Here is a 20,539-nt window from a genome sequence, read left to right as displayed (position 1 = left end):
GCACTCCTATTTCATAAGGGAAACCTGCAATCCCACCCCCCCCCCCTTCACTCTATGACCACTTGTTACGGGCAGGTCCTGTAAGGCATCTCTCTCTCCACACATTACACACCGTCTGGAAATGTGTCCTGTGTTCGAAATCGGAAGTCAAGGTTTGTGATAGCTGTTTCAAATACAATAACAAATGTAGATAGTGGAAATCCCTATGAAGATTTTTAGTGTGTGAATTTATGTGTGCGTGTATTTCAAGGTACATATATTGTTTATTCCTATAATTATTAGTATGAATATTATTATTCAGTATTATTATTTTGTACCATTGTGATCACTCGTATAATAGAAACAGGAGCTTATCTTTCTGAAGACAGAAAAAGTCAAACTGTCTCCATGTGTTGGTCTAGTTTTCCTCTTCAACGATGAAGTACCTGTGACTCACTCATGATGAGGAAACACGTTGGCACACACTGGCTTACAGAGCCACCTCCAGTCTGTGAGAGAGAGAGAGAGAGAGAGAGAGAGAGAGAGAGAGAGAGTTTGTGAGTGAGCATGTGAGTGAGCATGTGAGTGAATGAGTGAGTTAGAGAGATAGAAAAGACGAGTGAGAGAGAGAGAGAGTGTGAATGAGAGAGAAAGAGGCAGAGAGAGAGAGAGAGAGAGAGAGCGAGCGAGAGAGAGAGAGCGAAAGAGAGAGAGAGAGAGAGAGAGTTTGTGAGTGAGCGTGTGAGTGAATGAGTGAGTTAGAGAGATAGAAAAGACGAGTGAGAGAGAGAGAGAGTGTGAATGAGAGAGAGAGAGAGAGAGAGAGAGAGAGAGAGAGAGAGAGAGAGAGAGAGAGAGATGTCTGTGACCCAGACACAGTGTCCTCCCATTAGTTTGTAATCTCAGGGTCAACAAACATCCATCATATCGGCCGCTGTGCTGTTTGTCCTCCACAATGGATCATCTAAACGGACAGAACTCAGCGCAACGGAACAAATAAAACCCAGAATAAATTACTTTTTATAACATGCAACACTTTTTAGTGTCCGTAGTGTAGTACAGGGGGGAGGGACTATATAAGAATATGGACTATTGCAGCTCACGGCCCACTACCAACACCACACCATAGTGCTGTGGAAGAACCATGTCCTGAATCCTATTAGAAAGGCTTCAGGAACACGGCGAGTGCCTATATGATTACCTAAGTACTCGCTGCTTTCTATCGACGTGTTAGAGCTTGCTGAGGACATTTTCCACAGTCCTGCTCCCATCAATACCGCACACACGCAGCTGAAGGTTTAGCGCTCAGCAGCGAGGCCATCCAGACCCCAGTCATTACATCCATGCGTTGAAAAAGTCAGAAATGCAACCTGCTTGCACAGGCCACCTAACTTACCCCCGACGGGAGTAATCTGTGTGTGTATCCGTGTGCGTGCGTGTGTGTGTGTGTATCCGTGTGCGTGTGCGTGTGCGTCCTTGTAGGTAAGAGATGCTCGGGCAATCTTACCTAGCCCCTTCGGAAGGAAACTGTATGTGTGTTTGTGTGTGCCTGCATGCGTGTGTGCATGAGAATCGGTACTCTGAGATGACTAGGCCTGCTAGGCTTCAATCGGGAGGGGGGGGGGGGGGGGGGGGGTGGCAGCTCTGTCCCGGACATCACAGCAGCAGTGTTGAGTGCTATCCCTCAGAAGTCTTCCTCTCCCAATCCTCCCCTGTGTGTGTGTGTGTGTGTGTGTGTGTGTGTGTGGTTGTGTGTGTCCGTGCGTGTGTGTGTGTGAGCATGCGTGCGTGCGTGTGCTGTGCTCGTCTTCAGGTCCTTTCTTCATCCTGGCAACATGCCACCGTGGGGATGAGAAACCCGATTGTTTTTCCTCTCCACCGACGAGGAACACCAGATGAGGAGATAAGTCTTTATCGGTGCAGAAAGATGGACACAGCGCCGGGCCTCTATATACATTATTGTTTGGCAGTTTGTCCTGTACTGTATATGCCCCGTCCCACATATCTGAGAGTCTGTCACACCCTTGACTCTTGGCATCGGTTTTAAACAGGCCTGTACGGTGGTATGTTAAATCGAGCGAAACAGTAGTGATATCATGTCTTGCTATGTGCCCATATGTGCTAGCTGTCTATAAAACAGGGGCACATAAATCATAACGTGGGCTTACGTCAGGGTTACAGGTAGACAACACCAGAAAGGACCATAGCACCCACACAGAGGAACCTCCGGTTCAAGCACAGAACTAAGAATCTGTTTGAGTAAACGGTTCAGGTTTTGAGACACGGCCACTGCCTAGCGCCGTCCAGTTCCCTGTCCTTTAAAATCGGAATCGGATGGTCCATGACAAATACAATCCTTCTGTTTCAAATCCAACTGCAGAGAGTTAAATCGAGAATAAGCAGCCTACCTGAATACCACTTATCCAGACAGTGCGTGTGTGTGTGTGCGTGCGTGCGTGTCCGTCCGTGTGTGTGCGTGTTCATGTCCGTGTGTGTGTGCATGCATGCATGTTGGTGTGCATCTGTGTGTGCGTGTCCTTGTCCGCTCTGTGTGTGTGTGCATACGTGTTTGTGTCCGTGTGCATGTGGCTGCATATGTGTGTGCCTCCTCTTCCTAACGACGAAGAGGAGGAAGAGGAGCGAGGTGAGAAACACAAGCACCTCAGGGTGTCACTCAAACAGACGGCTACTTTGGTTTTAACTCCACAGACCTCCTTCACGCGATCACTCATCCTGTGGCTCTCTGCTTCACTGAACACAAACGCAAAGTTGGTTGTTTTAAGATGTCTATCGGGGTCTTCAGGATCTTCGAGGTAGGGGCGGGGGGGTATGGAAGACAGCTGTCCATAACTACAAATACACAGGCTCCGGGAGTCTGTGTTTATGGAGAGAGCGACTTTGTGTATTTGAAGGAATGTTTGTCAGATTGAAAGTGCTGTAGTTTGAAAGGAGGGGGGGGAGTGATGCTAACCAACACTTGAAAACGGCATTTATCACAGGCTGAACATAACACATGTTTGCTGAGCAGCTAGAAGCTTTGTTGATACAAGCAAAACGACATTATGAAATACTTATTCTCTAGGCTACCCTATCGTCATTCCTTTGTGTGAAATCGTTCATCCTTTGCATAGCATATTCTCTTTGACGTTATCCGTGGGAAAACCCATCTCATTCCAAATTGAACTACAGCATCCAACTTGTTTCGCCCACGAGTCAGTAAACTTAGCCAAAGTTGAGAACTTCCTGATATTGCTGATGCTACAGGTAATTCATTATTTTGTTCAGCAAAGCCTAGAGCCACTTCCTGCCTTGCCCTCAAACATTTTTGTGTTGCCTAGGCAACAGAAATTATTCTCTTTGTGTGTGTGTGTGTGTGTGTGTGTGTGTGTGTGTGTGTGTGTGTGTGTGTGTGTGTGTGTGTGTGTGTGTGTGCGTGCGTGCGTGCGTGCGTGCGTGCGTGCGTGCGTGCGTGCGTGCGTGCGTGCGTGCGTGCGTGCGTGCGTGCGTGGGTTTGTTGTGTTGTGTCACGAGAAGCTATGAATGTGGCACATGCCCTACGTGCGTTCAAACGGGACAACACGGGACCGACTCCTGTCAGGGTTCATGAAGTTACTCAACTAAAAGGCGCAGGAGAGACACAAACACATTATTTCGATTTACAGCTGTCATGGAATGTATGAGGGACTTACACAACCTGTGAAATTCTGCCCCACAAAATCCTCCCTAACAAAATGTTTTTTGCAAAACACAGGCGCTTAAGCATTCCAAGGTCAGAGACTGTGAGGGGGTTGAGGCGGGAGTCGCTGGAGTCAAGACGAAAAAGGGGGACGCGGCCGGAGACAACCTGGGCACGGAGTGACTCTATTGGGGACTGGGAGTTTGACACAGAAGGCCCTGATGTGGTGCCTGAGGAACACAGATGCACTTATGTGGAGAAACAGCAGTAAATAGCACTCTATTCTGGTGCACAGCTATAAGACTGAAAAACACATCTGCATGTACATTCATGTACAGCCACGGTGCTGTAAATAGTCCAATCGACCAAGGGATTGGTGCTTGTTAAAAAGAGAGTTATAAAGTGTGCCGTGTAATCAAACGCACGTTGAAACGGAGTGTTATTCGGAGGCTGCGCTGCAAGGAAGTTTGCTAGTGTTTTGGTTTCACCTCTGCACAGTTTTGCCCCATACGTCTCCCGCTGTAAACAGGAAGCCCGTATGTAGAACATCTGGTGATGCTGGACTTTGATTTAACATATCAACATCCAAGTTCACAGTTCAGAAACCAAGTTCAGTAACAAACTTCAGAAACAAACTTCAGAAAACAAAGTTCAGGGACCCAGTTGAGAAATCCAGTTGAGAAACACAGTTTAGAAATCCGGTTCAGAAGCAGTCTGCAGCCTGCATTGAAGGACTCCTTCCGCTGCACACATACCCCGTGCAGGCGCAAACCCACATGCAAGCACACACACATTTGCTTTATTTCACATTGGCTGAGGTAGCAGCACAGATGATGCCGTGGGGAAGTTGTTTATGCGAAGTGTCTCTGCTTCGAAGACAGGGTGTGTGTGCGTGTGCGTGTGTGTGTGTGTGTGTACTGCAGGTGTCTGGGTTTGGTAAAAAATACATTCTCCATCCCTTCCGCATCTACGAAACAAACAAGGTGCTTGTTTACGAACAAGCACCTTCTTACCCGCTTGCTGCCAGCAGATGTGGGCCAACATGCAGGAATGCAACAAGTAACTATTTGGGCTGAGAACACCACAACTGATTTTAAACAGTGCCAGGAATCTCATCACTCAGGACTCCAACTCCTCCCAACATAGAAAGACTTTGTTGATAGTTCCCTGTTCAGAGAATAAAGTTTATTTGGGGGAGCACTTCATGCTCCTGTTGTGGGAGAGGCCTATTTATGCCCCTCCTCTCTATATCCCGCCCCCCCCCCCCCCCCCCAACCCCCTAGCTCGTGATCCATAAGATCCATGTTCAAAAATAATTTGGGTGTGTGTGTTTGTTTGTCTGTGTGTGTGTTCACAGGGGTGTTACCAAGGAGACCGTAATGTTTACGTTTGATGTTCTCTGAGATTACTTTAATTTGACAATCAAGTGGATCGACTTTAGATGCTGTGCAAGTTGTTTATAGAGGGCTGACAAAAATAAACACAAGATTAAGAGTCCCCCACAGAGACACCTACACACCCCTCCTCAGATTAGGACACACACAGGATGTTACAGTGTGTACAATCTAGATGAAAACAGAATTATATTTTCCGTCCATATCTCAACCACCTGACCACCATCAGCCCCCCAATCCCCCCCCCCCTCCCTCGACACACACACACACACACACACACACACACACACACACACACACACACACGCCATCTGTGAATGTGCTGTTGACAGCCAGAATTGCTGGGAGTTTAACTCCCAGGCAGCGTGGACACAAAGGAACTGACCTTTAGAAAGAACATGAGCACTGTTGGCTGCAGGACGTGTTCACAACTGTACTGTGAGATTGAGTGTAGTTCAGCACAGCGTATTGCACGTGGATGGTTAGTGTTGCAATGCATCGCGATGGCTTGTAACGTGGCATATTGTTGGGCTGTGCTGTGATCCAATGCATTGTCATTTTAAGGTTTAGTGAAGTGACTGCATTGTACGGGGAGATAACATCGATATTTACATTTAGGGCGTTTAGCATTCGCTTTTATCAATAGCGACTTACAATAATCGCTGTCTGTTCAGTAAGGATGCTCATAGAACCAAGTGCCAAGCACCAACAATCTCAAGGTTAACCCATTCCCCGTATACAACAAAGATAGCCAGGATAAGATGCTACACAATGCTAAGTGCTATTATAAATAGCCAGGACGTACAAAATACAATAAGTGCCATGAATATGATGTATTATGGGATGTACTGCAGGTGGACAGAAAGCAGCGGGTGAAGTTGTGTCAATGTTGGTCTTCCCATCAGGCGAGGGCTTCCTTTGGGCCCCCGAGGGCTGCGACATGTCCCCCTGAGGTCGAGTGTTGCTCAGGGGGCAGAGCACTTACTCACCCCGCTGTGGAGGTCCTGCTAGCGAGCTAACGAGCGCGCCGCGACCAGGGGCCCTCCAGCCTGCGGAGACACTGGGGGGGGGTTAAGGGGATAGAAGGGGCACAGGGTGTGGGAAAGGTGCCTGGGGGAGGTGGGTTCAAGGGGATAAATGAGAGGAAATGACTGGAGAGAGAGAGAGAGAGAGAGAGAGAGAGAGAGAGAGAGAGAGAGAGAGAGAGAGAGAGAGAGAGAGAGAAAAAAAATGGATGAAGACATTCTCTGGCCCATTCCAGGAAATTGCATCATTCACTCCCTTACAAAAAAACATTTATTTTGCATAGCACTTACTGATAATCAATATTTAAAAAGGTATTTTACCCCTTGTTGTTGTACTTTATCTGAGATATTTGTCCTTTGTTTCATTTGACGATGACAATACAATATCATTTGGAGAGATACTGAGAGACAGTCACAGAGGGAGAGAGCGCGAGAGCAAGAGGGATACAGAGAGAGAGAGAGAGATCTTGTAGTTGGAAATGACGTACGCTGGGGTCTCAGTAAGGCAGAAGAATCCCTACGTCTGACTCAGGTGTGACCTGATCCTGCAAAGCAGCCCTGTATGCACGCGCCCTCCAACGGCTCAGGGAGGAATGCAAGGCTGGCACCCCGACTAAACCGGACTCGCACTGCGCGGAGCCCGTCCAGACCTCCCACTGATTGCTGTGATTAGCGCTCCAGGTCTCGCACTCTCAAGGGATTCGAGGAACACACATGCTGTCCGCCTGTCTCCGGGCCGAACCCTACGGTGAAACCGTGCCTCTACTGGTTGTGAAGGTCATAATGGTCTCCTGGTTCTGTATATGCCCTTTGACCTATTTATCGTGTGTGTGTGTGTTTTTGTGTGCTAATGATGAGATTGTCTACATGCGTGTGCGTGTACGCGCGTGTGTGTCTCTGCGCACGCGTGTGCGTACTTACTCACTCACATGTGCCTTGTAGTAGCGGTTGCTATACCCGTTGGTCTCTCGCCTGTGAGGCCAACATCTCCCTGGGATTGGTTGGCTGTCCCGGAGTGACTCTGCAGCAGGCCCTATAGCAGGACACGGGAGCGTTGGTGGGCCTGGTGTCACAGCTCAGAGGACAGGGATTACATAGAAAGGCCTGCCTGGACACTAATCCGGCACACGGCTCAAACAAGGACAGACTCCCCCATAACAGCTTTACTGGTCCGAGAGGCAGAGAGCGAGGCACGGTGGGGGTGGGGGGGGTCATAAAGCAGAGAGGTAAAAGGAGATGTTCACCAAAGAAGGAATGCTTCAGAGGTTCTGGAGACAGGTGTCATGGCGCCAACACAATAGGCAGGACATTAAAGAAAGAAGATAGCGGAAAGGTGCATCAGTGAAGGACAAACAAATATTTACCACCGTTCACAGCAGAATTGATAAATCCTATCCTGAAAGGTAATTCTTATGGAACAAATGAAAGGGATAGTAATGTAATGTAGCGTCAATGAACAAGGCGCCCCTGAATGACTTGGACCCCACTGCAGGACAGTGGAAGCCCGCAGCAGGCGCCCTGCTGTCCCGCAAACCGCTGCTGGCTCCTGGAGGGAAATCTAACTTGAAAAGAAGAGGGAAAAAAATAGCAACTACACAACGTGGTGACTGCAAGAAACGCTTAAAGCAGCGTTTGCTTTTTTTTTAGCATGATAAAACGAAATTAGCAAGTGCTGATCGTTGTATTTCAGTCAAATGTATGATGAATATGATTCTAAATATTTGCTTTCTGAAAATAGTTCCATTATTGCAAAATAATTACCGGCCACTACATCTTACAATGATTTTAAAAACAGGCAATGAACTGCAATAAGAGGATTTCTTTGAAAAGAATGGACAAAAATTGAATGGGGAGAAAGAACTATAATTTGGGGAAGATTCTAGTTTCTCTGCATAAATGGTGCATAGAAAAGATGACATTAAAATATATCAGCTGGCGCCACCTAATGGCGAATACAGGTGGTACACAACGCAACTGAGGTTTCTCAACCCATTGACAAAACGCATACACAATATAGGATTTTATTATTTGTATTAAAACAAAAAAGGTAAGCACTATAACAAGTGTCACAAACAAAAGGCTTTGTGATCGTTACATTATATATTTGCAAAAAAACAAACCCAGACATTACAAAACAAGATAACACAAGTGGACAAGAAACTTTCTTTTAAATAATACAACTGTACATTTTAAAAAGATGACAAAAAAAATAAGAGTAAGACACCAAATGACCCACCCACTCCCACCCCTCCTCCAAAATCCTTCAGCAAAATGACAAAAAATAACAATATATATTCATTAGCATTAGTAATAAAAAATATCCAGGCCAAGTAACGGGAGAGAAACGCAGACAGCGAAGGCGGCAGCGCAGGAAGCTAACGATGCTAACGAGAGGCGAGGACGCTAATAGGTCACAGTAAGGGATCCACGATTAAAAAGGTAGAGGTGTGTGTGTGTGTGTGTGTGTGTGTGTGTGTGTGTGTGTGTGTGTGTGTGTGTGTGTGTGTGTGTGTGTGTGTGTGTGTGTGTGTGTGTGTGTGTGTGTGTGTGTGCGTGCGCGCGTCAGGGTATAAGGCAGCTGAAGGCAGTCCCTCCAGCGATTGGGAGCAGAGAGGGAAAGACGCACGAGAACTTGAAGTAAAGACAAGAGAAACCGAGGAGAACTCACACGAGTGGTCTTCGGAGAGAGAGGCCTATCCCACGACTTTGTAATCGATGGAAAGAAACTGTTCAGGTTCACAGAGGCCAGAGTTACACAACGCCATTGTAAATCGATGAAATGCCATGCAGCTTTGTACCATGAACTGTGACACTCAATTGTCATGCATTTTTTACATGAGCTATAACAACTCTTAACATTGCATCTGCAGAGGGAGGGAGCAATTTGTACTTTGTACTCACAACCTCGCATACGGTGTTCCCGGCCAAATCGCAGGCTGCGCTACCCTACCAGACTGTAACACACACACACACTCAGGGACTAACAACAATAGAAGTTGGCAGCCCCCCCTTTGTTTGATGACAGCATGGCCTTGGATTGCAAAACACTTGGATGTAATTGCATATGAAAGTAGAACCTGCTCAGCAGGTTTGTTTGTTGCATAACCGGATTCAGGGGACGAATGCTCCAGGTTTGAGTTGTGCCTCCGTCCGTTCCCTTGCAAGATGGCTTTTAATCAGACAGTAACATAACAGAGTTCCATATGGTATGGGACCACGAAAGGCCAGTAAAGACGCGCCCATATGAAATCCCAATGGGCTTAACATCAACACATTGCTACAGGACCGACTAATATAGGCCCTGATTCTTCAATTCTTTCATCTCTTTGACACCTGATCTCTTTCTCTCAACACACACACACAAAGTTCAGTCGCATTGATTTGTTTTGACTTCTTCCGCACGAAAAAAAAAAAAGTGTGCGTTTAATGTTAGCTTAGACTGCGCTTTGAGCCAATCTGATTTGTTGATGATTTAAAACCATTGAGAGGGGATGGAGACTGATCAGAGAGACCTAGGAAGCTGGTTCAGCAGCTTTTAAAACACTTCTGTGCTGGAGGAACATAATTAGCCAAAGCACAAGCGGCACAAAGTCTGCACATACGTGGAATTCGTTTACGTAATCAATACAAATACAAAGAAGTCGATAGAAAAAAAAACACATGAACACAATTGAAAGTGACATTACTTCCATGACAAGACTGACATGTCATAGTACATCCCAGTGCTGTTTTTTTTCTCTTTTAGATCAGCCAATTCATAACCAAAGGAAGGGGGACTGTCATACTGAAGCTGCAAGCCGACAAGCAAACATCTCCTCTGTATTTCATGCAAAATTGTTAAAAGTATTGTATACTTATGCAAATATTTGTAAACAAATTGCCCTTTTTGCAGGATGAAAATACATTCGAAATCGGGCTTCAATTATTGAGGCTATGTACATAGATCTATGGTGTATATATATATTATATTCGTCTGTAGGCAAGGTCCAAAATTTAAAAATAATGCTCTGCGCACAAAGATATCGTTCCCTCGTCCTTCTGCGGTCCTGTTTCGACCGCACCTCCGGGCCGGTTCAGCCCTCCCAGCCGACCGCCTCTCCACGAACCAACGGAGGTCAGGAGGCCTGAGACTCCACCGCTGCCCCTCACTGTGGCCTGCTACGTCTCGCTCCCTCTCTCTCTCTCTCTCTCTCTGTTTATCCCTCCCTCTCCTTCTGTCGGCACAAACGCAGGATTCCCCCATTATCTTAAGGCCCTCCACGCCGGGGTTGCTGTGGTGTGCTACCATGGCAACCGCTCCGGTTGTCATGGCTTCTAGGTGGTTGTGAGTGCAAGGAGGAGAGATAAAGGGAGAGAGAGGCAGGGGGCGAGAGAGGCATGCAGACGAGCAATGAAAACATGCATGGCTCTCGCGGCTGACGGCAGACGCTGGGGGGCTTGGCGCTGCCGGCATGCTGTCAACAGAGCGAGTGTTTGTTAAGGTCTGCGTGAGGGGCCCGTTGGAGCTGCTGCGGTCGGACCTGACCCTTGAACCCGGCCGCGCTTGCGTGTATGCTGTTGCGCAGGTCAAGCAACGCGACACGTCGTTTACACATGCTGTTTACGGCTACACTACGCAGTCGCACACAGAGCAGGCGAGCGAGAGAGCGGGGAAAGGTTTTGCATCGAGAATATGTAAACTGCATACGTATCTTGCGACCCCCAGAAAAATGACTTGTGTGCAAGCATGCACGCTTAAAATGCAGTGTGCGCATGCACATCACACGCTTTTCACATTTGTTGAGTCTTTAGTGGCTGTGTGTGTGAGTGTGTGTGTGTGTGTGTGTGATCCAGTGGTGCGAATGATGGAGATTGTCCGCATGCATATTTAGATTTGTACATTCTATGTAGCGCACGTCTGTGTGCACGTGTTACACAAAACCTTCCGTGAGCCTTTGATATGTGTGCGAGCTGAACAAGGGTGAGAGTGAAAGTGAGACACAAAGAAAGAGAAACAGAGAAAGAGAGGGTCTGTTCATGTAAAAGCCTTTCCGTGGCACGTTCCCGCTCAGAGTCTGTCGCTGCGGAAGGTGTCCTCCACGGAGGGGTCGGGCAGTACCATGTCGGGGTTACTGAGCATGCTCAGACCGTCGAGGCTCAGGGGCTCGATGCGCAGTTCGTCCTCCAGGGGGAAACCCGACTCCGAGTCGAAGCACTCGGGCATGGCCGACAGGGCGCTGCTGATGTCCTTGGACAGGCTGGCGCTGGACTCGTCTGCAGACAGAGACAGGAAGCCGTCAGTACCGCCTGCGCAAGAAAGGACCCCGCTCGCCAAAGTTACACCCCCACTCATGGCAAACGGACTGCATTGACACGACGGCGCTTTTCTAAGCCGTGGCCACTCAAAGCGCTTTACAATACTGCCTAACAGTCACACATCCGCGCACACTTTCACACGCCGACGGCGGTGTCGACTGTGCAGGGCGACAGCCGGCTCGTTCGGGAGCAGTCAGGGTGAGGTTTCTCGCTCAGGGACACTTCGGCACTCGGCTAGGAGGAGCCGGGGATCGGCCTAGCAACCTTCCGGTTACAAGCCAACACACTCTACCTCCTGAGGCGCATGCCGCGCTCATGTTTTCATTTAGTTTTTTTTTTTTTTTTAATTTATTTATTTTTTTAAATAGGATTTTTTTTTTCAATTGTAATCAATTGCAGTTTTCTGCAAAAGTGGCGGATGGTGAAAAGCATGCCCACACACTTCCTGTCACACGCACCAGTGAGGATGATGTTGGGCACGCCTCCGGCGCAGTTGGAGTAGAGCATGTTGGACCTCATGTTGAGGGGGTCGTGCAGGTTGCCGCGGCTACCGGCTACCGAGTGGGCCCCCTGGGGACAGTAGAGACCTGAGGGGGCCGGCGAGGGGTCGAAGCAGGAGCCCCCCGTTGCCGAGTTCAGCACGCTCTCCAGGAGACTGTACTGCTCGAACTGAGAGGGAGAGAGAGACTGAGAGAGGGGGAGAGAGAGAGAGAGAGAGAGAGAGAGAGAGAGAGAGGCAGAGAGAGAGAGAGGAGAGAGACAGAGAGGGAGAGAGGGGGGGAGAGAGAGAGAGAGGGGGGGAGAGAGACAGAGAGGCAGAGAGAGAGAGAGAGAGAGAGAGGGGAAGAGAGAGAGAGAGGCAGAGAGAGAGAGGGGGAGAGAGAGGGGCAGAGAGAGAGAGGAGGAGAGAGACAGAGAGGGGGAGAGAGAGAGAGAGAAAGAGAGAGAGGGGAAGAGAGAGAGACAGAGAGGCAGAGGGGGAGAGAGAGGGGCAGAGAGAGAAAGGAGGAGAGAGACAGAGAGGGAGAGAGACCGAGAGCGAGAGAGAGACAGAGAGAGCGAGGGGGAGAGAGAGAGACAGAAAGAGAGACAGAGAGCGAGAGAGAGACAGAGAGAGCGAGGGGGAGAGAGAGAGAGAGACAGAGAGACAGAGAGCGAGAGAGAGAGAGAGGAAGAGAGAGAGAGAGAGAGAGAGAGACAGACAGACAGACAGAAAGAATCATATTATATTTATTTATTTATTAGGAGTGGGATTCACAGTGTAATAATAATATTACGATAATCAATATAATGTCCGACAATCCTATAACGATATATCACGATTTATGTCTAACTATAAATACAAAATAAACGGGAAAATGTAAAGTGCTGGATTTCTGTCTTTATTCGTGGTCCAAACTGAGTTTTCAGTTTGACAGAACTTATGAAAAGATAAAAAAAAAAAAAAAATTCTTTATAAAAAGGCACAACAAAATGCACATTATAGTGCTTTAGTGCAAAACCATGCTTATATTTTTTAAAAGCTTAACAAACTTTTCTTGATGTGTTAACCTTGACACATTTTATGATTCAAAACATGGATATTTGGTGTATCGTGAACAGATCTGATGCCATCAGCAGCCTTTATCAGTCAGCTAATGAACATTAGCTGACTGAACTGATTAATGAACTGATTAATTAGTTTGTGGGGCCAGCAGTGTTTCAGAGGGGGGCTGTGTTTGATCTAAAGACCGGGGCGGTTCCGGCCGGCGAAGGCCATTGATGGTCAGCGGGGCGGCTCTGCGGTGCTTTCATCCACCGTCACTCCTTCATTAGTGAGCCTTCCTCTGGGAACCGACCAGGTGAAACCCTATCCGGGCGGGGAACCACCACTCTCTCTGCAAGACCCCAACCATCCCCCCATGTTGGTTCAAATGATCTCGGTCTTGTCTTGTACACTTAACCTCTACACTTGTACACTAATAAGGTGGCTGCTGCAAGCAGCACTCGATTATTGTTATTCTTAGGCTTTATTATTTCTTCCTTTCGTTCTCTCTTTCTTTATTATTCTGTACACATTTGGGTTCATTAACCACACATGACATAAGACTCTTAACAAAGCCTAGAAGGGGTCATCTGTGGAGCGCCTGATGCAATCCGCTATAGCCGACTGAAACACGCGTCAGCCTGTTGGGTAAGTGCCACGGGAATCCCTGGTGAGAGGGTGTGAGAGAGAGAGAGGGAAATGATTCGGTACCTGGTACGACAGAGCTTTTTCTTGACGGCTAGAGAACTGCTGCTCCAGAAAGGGATCGCTGAAGAACGATGCCAGGTTTTGCTGTTAAAACACAGACACACACTAATCAATGGGAAGGACGATGCACATCAAACACCGGGGCAAAGGCCATGGTGAGGACACAGACACGGCGGGAGACAGCCGGGCCCAGACACGGTCAATAGGCTCAATACTAACCGGGCTGCCGGTGAATTCCAGGGGAATGTTGTTGATGGGGGAGGACGGCTGCTGCTGCTGCTGCTGCTGTTGGTGCTGCTGCTGTTGTTGTTGGTGCTGCTGCTGTTGGTGCTGCTGCTGTTGTTGTTGGTGCTGCTGCTGTTGGTGCTGCTGCTGCTGCTGTTGTTGTTGATGGTGCTGTTGCTGTTGGTGGTGTTGATGATGTTGAAGTTGTTGTTGGTGCTGCTGTTGTTGGAGTTGTTGTTGTTGTTGTTGTTGTTGCTGCTGCTGCTGCTGGTGGTGGTGGTGGTGCAGCTGTTGTTGATGGTGCTGCTGCTGGTGTTGCTGGTGTCGGGGCTGCCCCTGGCCCAGTGCATGCTGGGACTGCTGATAGAGCGGGTAGGGCGGCGGCGGCTCCATGGGCATGCCGCTGGTGTCCAAGGCAACCCCCTGAGCAGGACAGGGTGCGGAGGGAAGTGGGGGGGGCAGTTAGGAGGAGGACAAAACAAACTGTCTGCGGAGAGCCTCTCACGTGCCGTCAGCCGTTTGGACCGCCTAGCCAAGGTTAGTGACGTCCACATGGACACAATGTCCTCCATAAAGACTACATAACTGAAGGTTTATGGATACATACGTTGGGCTTAAGTATTCAATAGGCTAACGTGCTATTAAAGAGCACGAAAGAACTGCCCTGATGACAGCAACAAAGTATAGCCGTCCGCCGTGTGGTAAACCGGCAGGGAGTGGCGTGCGCGTTGTCAAAACGCGCCATGACAACTTCCTCCCGACTTTGCTTTGCTGAAAGTAGGACAGACAGCACCGTGCGTCTACTTTAAAAGATCAGGAGGCGGTAACCATGGAAACAGCGATCTCCTAAAGAACACTGGAGCCCGCTGTGGCTGCGAGGCACTAATGGAAACAGTTCATTACAGGATAATTATCCCATGCGGGAGGCACGATAAAAACCAAAAAACGTCAGCGCGCTGAACCCGACAGCTGTGAGCCTCTTGGTGTGTGTGGAGGATGGCTCAGTCCCAGCGTCCGCACGCACTCACTTTACAAGTGATAGAATACACGTGTAGGGGCGCTTTGTGTCGTTAGTGTATCACGTTAGCACTTTGAACGCTGCCGTCCGGTGGGTGGATGCGCAGGCCATTCCCCCCCGAGCCAGCTGGACGTTTACAGTTTTGGAAAGGTTTGAATAATCAAAACAATTCTGCAGCTATTTCAGTTCAAACGAGTCCAAAATACACCGGCGAGCTCTACCTACGTATAAAACGTGTTGGTTATTTTGTAAACATGACTGGCAGAAATGTTGTACATTTCATGGTGATGGATCACCGGGTAAACAGCAGTAGTTCTGGTGCGAACGTTTTTCAAAACTGTTTGCAAACGATCATTTGATAAAACTCGATACTGCAGCATTGGTCTCTATGTGCTACGTTTACAGATGGAAGTCAATTTATTTTAATTCATTTTCCTTCACTGAATATTCGGATAGCCGTCGGGAAAGCAGACTAATATCTGAAGGTTGAGATTGTGTTAGTTAGTTTGTTTATTAGTTGTCTCCTATGGGAAATTATTTTCCACAGCTTCCTTCCAGCATTTCTCATCTTCATTTCTCGTCATAGGCACATAAAGAACAAACATTAAAGACATTTATACATGTGACATTGATGACAACAGACTTCAACTGGGGTTGGGGTGCATACAATGTTACATACATTATCTGTGGGGTTTTGCTTTGTTGAGTAATGGGATGGCTGAGGGGATTAGGCTTCTGCTGAAACAGGCCTTTTTGCATCTTATACTTCTATACCTCCTACCAGAGGGTGGGAGTGAGAAGTAGTGGGGGAGTATACGTACTGGGGCTGCTCGATTATGGAAAAAATCATAATCACGATTATTTTGGTCAATATTGAGATCACGATTATTTTTGAGTTTGAAAACGTGATGTATTTATTCAGCATGTCCCTCCCAAAGAACACTTTGTAACTGAGAACTTAGAAATGTTGCCTTAAAAATATGCACAAAATGGTCAAATAGAAAATGTTGAAATCTAAAATAATGTACAGATATGTATCTAGCTGTTCTTCACTTTCTATAAAACATTTAATAAAAAAAAAAAAGAAATATCAAAAACTCGATTATATTAGTTTTGTGATCGTTAGGGTTAGCGACGCAAAAATCGAAATCGCGGTCAAAATTCAATTAATCACCCAGCCCTAATATGTACCGGGACAGCCCCAGAACTGCCCGACAACGGGGGCGAACGAGGCCCGTAAGCGCTCACCTGGGTGATGGGGGAGACAGCGAGGGCGACATGGTGGCACTCACTTGGGTGATGGGGGAGACAGCGAGGGCGACATGGTGGCACTCACCTGGGTGATGGGGGAGACAGCGAGGGCGACATGGTGGCACTCACCTGGGTGATGGGGGAGACAGCGAGGGCGACATGGTGGCACTCACCTGGGTGATGGGAGACAGCGAGGGCGACATGGTGGCACTTACCTGGGTGATGGGGGAGACAGCGAGGGCGACATGGTGGCACTCACCTGGGTGATGGGGGAGACAGCAAGGGCGACATGGTGGCACTCACCTGGGTGATGGGGGAGACAGCGAGGGCGACATGGTGGCACTCACCTGGGTGATGGGGGAGACAGCGAGGGCGACATGGTGGCACTCACCTGGGTGATGGGGGAGACAGCGAGGGCGACATGGTGGCACTCACCTGGGTGATGGGGGAGACAGCGAGGGCGACATGGTGGCACTCACTTGGGTGATGGGGGAGACAGCGAGGGCGACATGGTGGCACTCACCTGGGTGATGGGGGAGACAGCGAGGGCGACATGGTGGCACTCACCTGGGTGATGGGGGAGACAGCGAGGGCGACATGGTGGCACTCACCTGGGTGATGGGAGACAGCGAGGGCGACATGGTGGCACTTACCTGGGTGATGGGGGAGACAGCGAGGGCGACATGGTGGCACTTACCTGGGTGATGGGGGAGACAGCGAGGGCGACATGGTGGCACTCACCTGGGTGATGGGGGAGACAGCGAGGGCGACATGGTGGCACTCACCTGGGTGATGGGGGAGACAGCGAGGGCGACATGGTGGCACTCACCTGGGTGATGGGGGAGACAGCGAGGGCGACATGGTGGCACTCACCTGGGTGATGGGGGAGACAGCGAGGGCGACATGGTGGCACTCACCTGGGTGATGGGAGACAGCGAGGGCGACATGGTGGCACTTACCTGGGTGATGGGGGAGACAGCGAGGGCGACATGGTGGCACTCACCTGGGTGATGGGAGAGACAGCGAGGGCTACATGGTGGCACTCACCTGGGTGATGGGAGACAGCGAGGGCGACATGGTGGGCGACAGCTGCTTGGCCAGGCCCCGGCGCTGCTCGGCGCCGGGCGACAGCGTCAGGGGGCTGATGGGGGCAGGGCGGCGGCGCGGCGAGCTGCTGAGCCCGGCCGGCGGCGGGGGGTTGGGCAGCGCGGCCATCCGCAGCGACGAGTGGATGGAGGGGTTGCTGAGGGACATGTGCATCTGGGAGGTGCTGAGGGAGGCCTGGATGGACGGGTTGCTCAGAGACGAGGACAGACCTGCGCCGGAGAGGGGGGAGGGGGGGGCACAAGAGAGTTTGAGGGGGGAGAGGAGAGTCTGGGCCGGGGGGGGAGCCCGTTGCTTGGGGCGACGGGGGAGAATGGGGGTCGCACAGAGAAAGCCTGTTCAAACAGAACGTCAGTGGGCATGTAGGATTTAATGGGAGGGGACACTGCTCCGGAAGATCCAGCAGATACGCTGGTCCGAGCCCCAAACAGAGAAGGCATTGGAAGCACTGATTCAGTCGGCGACTTGATTTTTCCAGAACTCTCTCCAGCATTCCCCTACCCCCTTTTCACTGGGCCAACCCACCCCACCCCACCCACCCGGGGAAAACAAGAAATGATTGTGTGTGAGTCTGTGTGTGTTTGACAGAGGGAGAGCGGAGGGAGAGGAGGACACAGAAACAGAGGGAAAGAAAGAGGGCTGATTGTAGCGATCGAGAACGAGTGTCAGAGTTCCCCTCGCTCGCAGTTGCTCTGGTCCCCCGCCAAACTGAACTGTGGCTCAACTTATAAGCTTGCCAACCGCTCCAACACAGGCACCACATGCGCGCACACACACACACACACACACACACACTCACACTCTCACACACTCACACACACACAGAAAAGACAGATGGAGCAGAGGAGGATGCGATCGCACAGTTCAAAGTGGGGAGGAAGGAGACGGAGAGATCTTTCAGTCCGCATGGCCTTGCACATGACCACAAGGGGACCCCCAAAACCACCAGGCTCCCCCGGGCGCTTGTTTCTTTATTGACGTCATTTGAATATGAAATAAGCTTTTCACATCTCTATACTGTTATACGCCCTGTATAACTATTAGCCGAAGCACCAATGACCTTTCACGAATCGGTTTAATCTCACCACTTGAGCGCACACACACATCTTCACACACACACACACGCACGCACGCACGCACGCATGCACGCACGATATAGTGAGGACACAGACCCGGCGGGACACAGCAGGGCCTAAACACTACTACCCTGGCGTTCATCCAGGGAAGGCGCGGCCACAGCGAGGCTCCACCCACCCTGCGTGTTGCCGATACCCAAGTGCATCATGGCGGCGGGCAGGTTGCCCGTGCTGCTGCCCCCGCTGAGGTTGGGGTAGCCGCCGTTGTCTTCGGGGTCCAGCGGCGTGGACAGCGGCGAGGGGAAGTGCAGGTTGGTGAGGTCGGGAAGCGAGCCGCCCTGGCTGAGCGAGCCCTGGTAGTGGGACAGGCCCGGGTTCTGCTCCGGAGAGGGGAATATACTGGGGGGAGGACAGGAAGACAGGAAGACAGACGGAGAGAGAGAGAGGGAGAGAGAGAGAGAGAGAGGGGACAAGAGAGAGAGAGGGGACAAGAGAGAGAGAGGGGACAAGAGAGAGCGAGAGTTAAAATACATTTTAAGAAAGAAAGAAAGAAAGGAAATGATAAAGAAAGAGAAAAAGAAAGAAAGAAAAAAAAAAGAAAGAAAAAAATTAAAGAGAAAGGAGGGAGAAAGGAAAGAATCAAAGAAAGTATGAAAGAAAGAAAGAAAGAAAGAAAGAAAGAAAGGGTGAACAAGAGAAGAGCGAGAGAGGGAACAAGAGAGATCAACAGTGAAATAATGAAAAAAACACAGAATTAAAGAAGGAGGCAGTGAGTAAAACGTGTGGAGAGCGGCCTGGGCACCTTGACAGAACAGCTGGCATCTACTGTGAACATTCCGCAGGTCTACTGCCGCACAGGAAGTGAATCAGTCTACCACACATTGGGATTTTCAGGACATCCATTCCAAAGAAAAAGGAAAATAACCGCAAATATAAACAGAAGCTGTCGTGACTTGCAACGTTGCAGCACTCCGGCAACTGCGTTTTCCAAGAACCGCCTACTGACACTTGAGAGAAAGCATTTGTCCGCCGTGGTTGTTATGCCTAATGAATTGAGACGGCGGAGACTTCCGGAGTGTCTCAAGCTTTCTCTGCTACAAACCCCCTGCAAGACCTTTCCCCCACTCTCTGCCCCTTCCTCTCTCGCTCTCTGCCCCCCTTCCAGCCGGACACAATCCCTCCTCCTCCTGTGTAGTATGTCTGTTCTCTAGTTTCCCCTGCTGTCGGTACGCCGGTGACCCAGTGAGAGACGGGGCCAGCTGCAGAGCCGTGACTCACCGCCCCGCCGTCCCCCAACCAGCTCCTGCCCACACAGAGATCAACACAACAATATGCGGTGTAAACGTTGGCCACCTCATAACAAAAACACCTCACCGGGCTCCTTCTGTTGGGACGCACACGGAGGAGGCAGGCCCAGCCCACCGCTGTGTCCTCCCGTGAACGCAATCCCTTCTAATTTCTATTTTTATAAGCCTCCCCTCTGTTTGGTCCTCATTGACGCCGCGCTACACGCCGCCGGGAGAGATCAGCGTAAGCCTCTTAGCAGAGATATGCTCCTCTTTTTGAGTAAGCAGTGGGGATAAACAGGGCACGTCCTTAGTGGGGACAGAACGCCGGTACGCCGACGGTGCACTTCGTTCCCGACGGGAATGCGGGGGGCCTGGACGGACGCTCGGAGAGGAAACAGGGTGTCACGTGGCTATGTAGAACACGGGATCGTTTGTAGGTCGGCATCGTTGGCGTTGTCATGCGGCGCGTCCCAAGGACGGCATGGAGAGATCACCTGCACCCTATTTTGAGTGGATTGAGGGCTCCACTAATAAAAGGCACAGCCCCATTAAGACCCCCATGTGTAAACACACTCCATAATACTCCCAATGCTCCGACAATGACCTTAAGGCTTGGCCCCTAAACAGCTTACATGTAATGCACAGAACTATAGCTGCGGATTCACACGAACACTTACTTGATTCCAGGCACTTCACAGGATTTAGGTCGAGAAGCCAGGGACTGGACCTAGAAAACACACAGTTTCATCACGGAGGGAATGGTTACTTTGCTGGATATTGCTAAGTATTTACATGCCCTTTGTGTGAAAACAAGTAAATTCCTATGATTCATTGCCTTGATATTAAGATGAATGTATTTTGAAAGAGTAAATATTTACAAGTTTGTGTTAACAAACCAAAGCGAACCCATGTCCAAATTTAGCCTTCTCCTGCAACTGTAATAAGCTAACTGTGACAATAACCTAGAACCCCGT

At 49.6% G+C, this 20,539-nt stretch overlaps 1 protein-coding gene across 2 annotated transcripts in view; it reads right to left on the bottom strand.

The window, feature by feature from the left end:
• Nucleotides 1-8,520: 8,520 nt before the first annotated feature.
• crtc3 (CREB regulated transcription coactivator 3) overlaps nucleotides 8,521-20,539 on the bottom strand; it is a 34,439-nt gene continuing 22,420 nt past the window's right edge. For both annotated transcript variants that reach the window (XM_079736435.1, XM_079736436.1), the window contains 7 exons: nucleotides 20,243-20,292; nucleotides 18,455-18,675; nucleotides 17,144-17,412; nucleotides 13,822-14,250; nucleotides 13,606-13,686; nucleotides 11,828-12,056; nucleotides 8,521-11,327 (listed from right to left, as the gene is read on the bottom strand). In XM_079736435.1, the coding sequence (XP_079592561.1) occupies nucleotides 11,122-11,327; nucleotides 11,828-12,056; nucleotides 13,606-13,686; nucleotides 13,822-14,250; nucleotides 17,144-17,412; nucleotides 18,455-18,675; nucleotides 20,243-20,292 (1,485 nt within the window). In that variant the 3' untranslated portion in view covers nucleotides 8,521-11,121. The remainder of the gene's footprint in view (nucleotides 11,328-11,827; nucleotides 12,057-13,605; nucleotides 13,687-13,821; nucleotides 14,251-17,143; nucleotides 17,413-18,454; nucleotides 18,676-20,242; nucleotides 20,293-20,539) is intronic.

This window comes from Pollachius pollachius (genome assembly GCF_949987615.1).
Source record: "Pollachius pollachius genome assembly, chromosome: 5".
Classification (NCBI taxonomy): Eukaryota; Metazoa; Chordata; class Actinopteri; order Gadiformes; family Gadidae; genus Pollachius; species Pollachius pollachius.
Note: the sequence above shows the minus strand (reverse complement) of the source record. Positions and strands in the feature narration are given on the sequence as shown.